At 52.8% G+C, this 6549-nt stretch overlaps 1 protein-coding gene across 10 annotated transcripts in view; it reads right to left on the minus strand.

Moving 5' to 3' along the window:
* Window positions 1–6549, minus strand: part of ARHGEF4 (Rho guanine nucleotide exchange factor 4) — a 14945-nt gene that overhangs the window by 7733 nt on the left and 663 nt on the right. For 4 of the 10 annotated variants that reach the window (XM_025038522.1, XM_015595595.2, XM_015595596.2 and 1 more), the window contains exons 2-5: window positions 2436–2615; window positions 2142–2219; window positions 1230–1406; window positions 978–1157 (exon numbers count right to left, since the gene is read on the minus strand). In XM_025038522.1, the coding sequence (XP_024894290.1) occupies window positions 978–1157; window positions 1230–1406; window positions 2142–2219; window positions 2436–2561 (561 nt within the window). In that variant the 5' untranslated portion in view covers window positions 2562–2615. Of the gene's footprint in view, window positions 1–977; window positions 1158–1229; window positions 1442–1668; window positions 2117–2141; window positions 2220–2435; window positions 2616–6549 lie in introns of those variants that run through there. The other 6 variants (XM_006919850.3, XM_025038523.1, XM_015595598.2 and 3 more) reach the window with 5 other exon arrangements.

The raw sequence follows: 6549 nt of genomic DNA on the forward strand, positions 1-6549 counted from the left end.
GTCCCCCTGGTCCTTTTTCCCCCCGAAGTTTTGTGTTTTTTTTTTTTTTTTTTTTTTAAGCTTTATCCACTAGGTCTGCCATTTAGTGATCTAGTACATCATGGACTTAAGTCAATAGGAGAGTAACAGCTGCTGGCGGGTGGTGGTTTGCTGTGATGGTCACACTAGGGGATGTCCATAAAGTACTTGTTCCCATTCTCCAGTCACAACTTTGCCTGCTGAATAACTGGACCCCAATCTGACACTCTGCATGAACAGACTAAGGTCTCCCTTCTCAGTTCTCCTCCTGCCACTTTCCAGTGGCAGGACCTTCCCAGCCCCCTACTGGCAGTAGCCAGAAAGCAACCTATGTGGTCCCTGAAGGGCTGGGCTTGGCATCCTCTGTTCCACCCCACAAATACCACAGGAGAGGGATAAAACCTGTGCCTTCCCTATCGGGCAAGGCCAGAAAGGGTCCATCCATCTAACCCAGACCAGTCCAGTGAACCTGGGCTAATGCAGTTAGCATTTGGAGTGGAAGTACGCCCTGTAAATTACATATAAATTCCATTTTGCTCACTGTATGAGGAACTCCAGAATTTGCTATGAACAAACAGCCCCTAAAGTGCTTAACAGGCAGCCCAGCCTACCTCTGCCCTTTACTCAGGCCCAAGGAAATCCCTTCTGGGGCTGAGCCCAGCATCCTGCTCTAAGGACCCTTTTCTGACTTGGTCTGTCCCCCACAGAAGCAGAGACACCTCTAAAACAGTTTTGAAAGGTAAGGACAGTTGGACAGGTGAGGGAGTGGGAGCTAGAAGTGTCTGCGAAGAGTAGCAGGTTGCCTGGCCCTTAGCCTGCAAGTCGACTTCCCAACGGACATGTGGGCTGGGGCCTGGAGACAATGTGTATGTGTGGCAGGGAGGTGGGGGCTATGGGCAGAGAAGCCTCCAGCAGAGGTGGGTGGGCTGGGCCAAGAGCCCTGGCTTGAGCGGGCTCACGTGCTCCAGGAAGCAGGCGCCCAGCTCGCTCAGGTGGGGTTGCTCCCTGTTGAACTTCTGCTCCAGCGCCTTTACGAAGGCCTTCTGGCATCGGTAGATGTCCTCTATGTTTCCGAAGATGGTGTGCAGCTGCTCCTCGCTGAACATGTCTGCACGCTTGCGACACTGCCTGATGTAGCCCTGGGAACAGGGGTGGGGCGGTCAGGTCACCTTTGGACCCCACCTCATCCCCCACAGCACAGCGGGACTCACCTCACAGATGTCACGCAGGTGCTTGATGTAGTCCTGCTCGGTGCTGAGGATCTCATTGATGACGTTGGTGCGCATCTGGTCCCTGCTGCTCTGTGCCTTGGCACCACCGCCCTCGGCTCCACCATCCCCAGCCTGCAGTGCTTCGTAGTCCTCGGGCTCGTCCTGGTTCACCCGCAGCTGCAGGCAACACTGCTGGTCAGCGCCCTGCATCCCTGTGGTGGCGAGTGGCGCGAGGAACTGGGGTTCGGAGATCCCAAAAGGTGCACTGAAACTCCCCTCCACCCACCCTTGAACAACACTCATCTGGACATAGGGACAACAGGTCTGACTGCCGCTGTCAGTGTCATCTGAGATCACCCCTGCCTCATCTGAGGGTGCTCTGCTCTCTCTCCCCACCCTGCTTGTGCTGGGCACAGTACTTGGAATAGTGGATACTCACTGTAGTTTCTGAATCCCTGCCTGTTCGTACTGGGCTCTCTATGGGCCATGAAGAAAGTGGACTGGACTGTGATGTGGCCTTGATGGCTCTCTGATCCATAACTAGAAAAGGCTTGGGGTACAGAGCCGGAGTTGGTCTAGGGAATTTGGGAAGGAGAAACAACAGAACCCCAGAACCTGGGCTCTCTCCTTTCCACTGCTCTCTGCCTGGCCTTTTGGAGTCTGCACCTGGATTCCTTCTTTGGAATCCAAAAGCCCCCTTAGGTAGGACCTGGGTCCTCTTCCTGTGATCTCTTGGGCTAAGGATTTGTCGATGCCTTAGTTTCCTCAGGTGTAAGTGAGGTTCCCAGGGCTGTTGCAACTTATAACTAAGGACTCAGGTGTATGTTCTGCACAGAGCTTAGTAAAGGCCTGGTAAACCGAATCTGTGGTGGTGTTGTGACATGCAGGTTTCCCTTAGAGGGATCCACATACCTTCATTCCTGACCCATTTCTCTCTGGCTTTTGAGGGCCCCCTGGAGGGCAGGGTGGGAGCAGGGGTTGGTGTTGGTTCTACAGGAGGAAGAAGGCTGTGTCACAACTCCCTGTGCTGGTCTTCCTGACACCCACCTGCCCAGCTAACAGCCTGCAGTCCCTGCACAGTCATGAGTGGGAGGTCCATGCCCAGCACCTCGGGCCCAGAGCTTGCATTTCTGAGCAGGCTTGCATTTCTGAGCAGAGCCAGTTGGCTCTCTATGGGCCAGGGAGAAGCTCAGGCAGGTGCCATACCCGCACAAAGTTGGCTGGAAACCAGCCCTCGCCATCAGCGACACGGCCCCACCACCACTCTCTGTTGGTGGCATCCATTACTTCGATGACTTCCCCAGCTTTGAATCCCAGTTCCTGGTCATCCATGGTGACGTGGTCCCAGAGTGCTTCGGCACAGACCACACTGCCATCACTGATGAGCTGTGGAAAGAGGCATGGACAGGCAGGTCAGTGGAGTAAGGCTGCCTGCCATGGACCTCCTCATGGGTCAGGGCACTCCTACCCTTTCCCCTCGCCCTCAGCAGCCCTGGGAAGAGGGGATCCTGACTCATGTTGCAGAGGAGAAGACAGAGGCTTCCTCTGAGCCAGCTGCTTTTCCAGAAACAGGATTATGCCCTGGGCATGTCTAGACTGGCAGGGCTCATGATGAAGCTGAAGTGAACTTGACCACTAGAATCTTAGTGAGACACAGAATCTGAGGGTCAAGCATGTTACTTGCTCCCCTGTATAGTGCACACCTTCCTTCCATCCCCATTGGGCTAGTGATGAAACTATTGCCTCTCAGCTTTACCCATCATTTCTGCTCTGCTCTATGATACTGGGGCTAGGGCACTGCAAGCTGAATTTCTGCTGTGCCAGCTGCTCCCTGTTAGAGTCTCCCAATGTGGTATTAGAGGGTACCACAAAGCTGGAGGAAGAAGGGGCTTGCCCCTTTCTGCTGGCTTCTTGTAGACTTCCAGTACCTTTGAGGTTACCTGACAAGCAATAATGCTACTTCACCCAGGTGTGATGGTGCCCAGCCAATGCAGTAGCTGGATCCGGTTTGCAGATTTTTGAACACTTGCAGAACTAGTTTCATGGCATCCCACTTCCCCTACAATCAGCACCAGCCAAGCAGCACCCCTCCTCAGAATTCTAGGTACCAAGCCCACAGGATTCTCAGTTCTAATTATTCCAACCCCTTCCTTTATTCCCTAGTTCTGGGAGAGGTAGGTACATCTTGCAATTGCTACCTCTGTAATACATACCTCTGGATTGTTTTTGTGCACTTGGCTACCAAGTCAACCACTTTATATCTGGCTAACAACCTTTATATTAATTTCTCTCTGCTAAAATAACTGGCATGGATCTGTCCTCCTGCGTGGTCATGGACCTCACACCACGTCCCTGAGAGGGAGAGAGACTGCACCCTCCCAGACAGCCCTTGTGCTTCCAGATCCATTTACCATTGGGCTGACACCTGCTTTCCTGGAATGTGGGCTCAGCTTCTGCTCCTCGAATGATGATGGCTCTGGGGGTTTAGGGCAAGATGGGGGTGGGCTGAGAAGACTGCATGGGAGCTGAAGTCCATATCCCTCTCTGCTGGGACCAAGTGTGACCCTGATTGTCACAGCTATGGGCTGGCTCTTTGGCTAAGCAGTTCAGGCCTTGGGCATCACCAGACAGGCCCTCTGAGCTTCCTACCCTGCCCCCACAGGGGTGTTTACTCCCTTGACTTCAGGCCCAGTGGGGCCTTCCCTGAGTGCTTTCAGGCAGTGTGCATGCTCACCCTCACATCAAAATGAAACGCAAAAAGGGCTGAACAGGACTGGCTGGGTGAGTTCCAGTCTGTCTCACACCTGTTAGCTGTCTAACAGTGTCCACCATGCCTTGACTGGGCAAGACGAGGGGTGGTGGGTGGGTTGACTGGGCACAAGAACCCACTTAGACTGGGCCTTTTCTCCAGATAGAGCCTGAGCAAGCCCATTCAGAAACCATCAGTTCTTTATGCTTTCTGGGGGAAAGGGGCGGTAAAATCTCCAACCCTGATGAAACCACTCTTCAGAATAATTTACAGCCTAGTGTACACCTACTCTCACATGCAGCAGGTACTTAGGGGCTGCAGAGTCCTGAGGGACCCTGGGCACAGAGCATTGGGCTGGCTATTCCTGGAGGGCTGAAAGTCTCAAGGGACCACTGCAACAATCCAGCTAAAAAGACCTACTACAGGCACATCCTCTTCTGCAGAGATGCCTGACCCCAGGATCATGAGCTGGCTCCAATGAAGACAAGGTGAGACAAAAGGATTCAGCGGGCCACATGAGAGGAGCCAGGCTGCTACATGTAGGGAGCAGACACTCAACAGGCCAAGCCGCAGTGCACACTACACACAAGCAGGCCATGACACCCGGCCTTGAGGGTCTGGCCTGAGGACAAGAAAGAAGCAGAGTACTCAAAGGTGGTCTGGGTGAGCCGATAAGAGTCTGGGCAGCAGTGACCATGGGTGAGTGTGAGCGTCAGAACAGAGTGTGTGTGTGACCACAAGTGACTAAAGCATCAGGACACAAGGCATGTGTGACCATGAGTAAGTGAGTATCAGGAAAGGGGGTGCGTGTGACCATGGGTTAGCATGAGCATCAGGACCAAGGGCATGTGTGACCTCAGGCAAGTATGTGAATCAGGAAGATTTGTATGTTTGGAGTAATTAGTTACCCAGACAATGGAAGGATTCATTCTTGGAGCTTCTTGGGTAAACTGAAGTTTGGATCCAGCAGGAAATAAAACTTAATGTTTAAGCTTTGTAGTTTTGCTCCTAGAGAGATGTAGGTGCTCTAAGACTCCCTTTTGACATGCATTTGCCAGCACACATCCAGCTTACTATTGTATGCTGCTACACTTTGATCTCCTGAGAACAGGTTGTGGATTCTGTCCACCCTCAGTTCACAACAGCTGCACACACAAGTCCCTAGGACAGCATGGGAGGCTGCCTTCATTGCTAGAGCAGACGCAGGAGAAAGTAACCCAGCTGTGCAACTGTTTCCTGTTCCCACACAACCCAGCTGTGCAACTGTTTCCTGTTCCAGGTTGTTCCCACCTGATATTAATCAGATCTACCCCTGTCCCAGCTTCCCTCAAGTAAGCCCTGAGCTAAAGTCTCTCTTAAATGGTCTGGTGCCTCCTACCCCAGCTTTATTCTGCCAGCCCTTGCAGAGAGATGCCATCCTACACAGATGGTTTCCTGCATAGCTGTGGGGAAGGGCACAGGTATGGGACAGAGACAGGGCTTCCCAGAGACCAAAGTTCCCTTCACCTTTATGGACAGGCCCCCATACCTGCCCTGTCCAGTCATCTGGAAGCCACTGGTGGTGATGGGGAGGGGTCAGTCGCTTTTGTCACTTCCTTGTCTCAGTACCTTGCCAGTGCAAGAGGCACTTGATAGACACACAGCTAAAAGCAACTCCCTTGATATTCCAGTACCTTAGTCCCCATCAAGGCCCACAGTAAAAATGTGCTCCAGCTAAGTGAAAAAGCTCTTGTATAGATCCACAAATGGGAAGCAGTCTGATGAGTTACAGCAATGACATTAATCATTTATGTGATATCACCAAAACAATGTAGTTCCACGGGGTTAGAGGTGCATTCTATCTCAAGGACAGCCCAGATACCCCCAGGGCCCACACTGAGCAGGTTTCTGGGCAAAGGCCCTTCAAGGCCCGCTCTGTCCAAGGTGCAGCTGCATGGAAGCAAAGACTCAACCCCAGCAGGCCAAGAGGTGAGGGTTATGGCTTGCTCTTGGCAGTGGGGAGAAGCTGGCTTTGAGGTATGGGGTGTTTATGTGGGGACAGGTGGGAGACTCTCCCAGTGGAAGAGCAAGTTCAAGACCAAAATAAGCCAGGGGCAGGTTACAGGGACCCCTCCTGTGCCCCTGAGATTTTGAGAGGTCGGGAGAAACCAGGCTCTGCCTCAAAGTGCCCCCTGATGACCACACACCACCCTTCCCACCCTGCTTCCCTTCTCTCTCACACATGCAGGATGGTGGAAGATTCCAACTGACAGTCTAGGAACTCAACTCCCTAAGCCCTTCCACAGCCAGCGCTGGGGGCTGTTCAGAGCGCACACTACAAGGCGGGGCTCTGCCTGTAGTGGGGACATGCTAACTGAGACCACTTAGAGTTAAGACCTAAAGTGGGAAAAGGAGGTAATATGTGCAGGGGAACCTGCTCCTCTTCCACACACATGTCCAGTTCCACTCACACGGTAGTCACATGCGCAGTTCCCAGACAACCACAGCAGCACAGGCCACAGCTGCTACCCACAGAGATGCGCCATTTTAGTCTGTTTCTGTTTCTCTCTGTTTCTCTCTCTCTCTCTCTCT

This window comes from Pteropus alecto, unplaced genomic scaffold (assembly GCF_000325575.1).
Source record: "Pteropus alecto unplaced genomic scaffold, ASM32557v1 scaffold148, whole genome shotgun sequence".
In the NCBI taxonomy this organism is placed as follows: domain Eukaryota; kingdom Metazoa; phylum Chordata; class Mammalia; order Chiroptera; family Pteropodidae; genus Pteropus; species Pteropus alecto.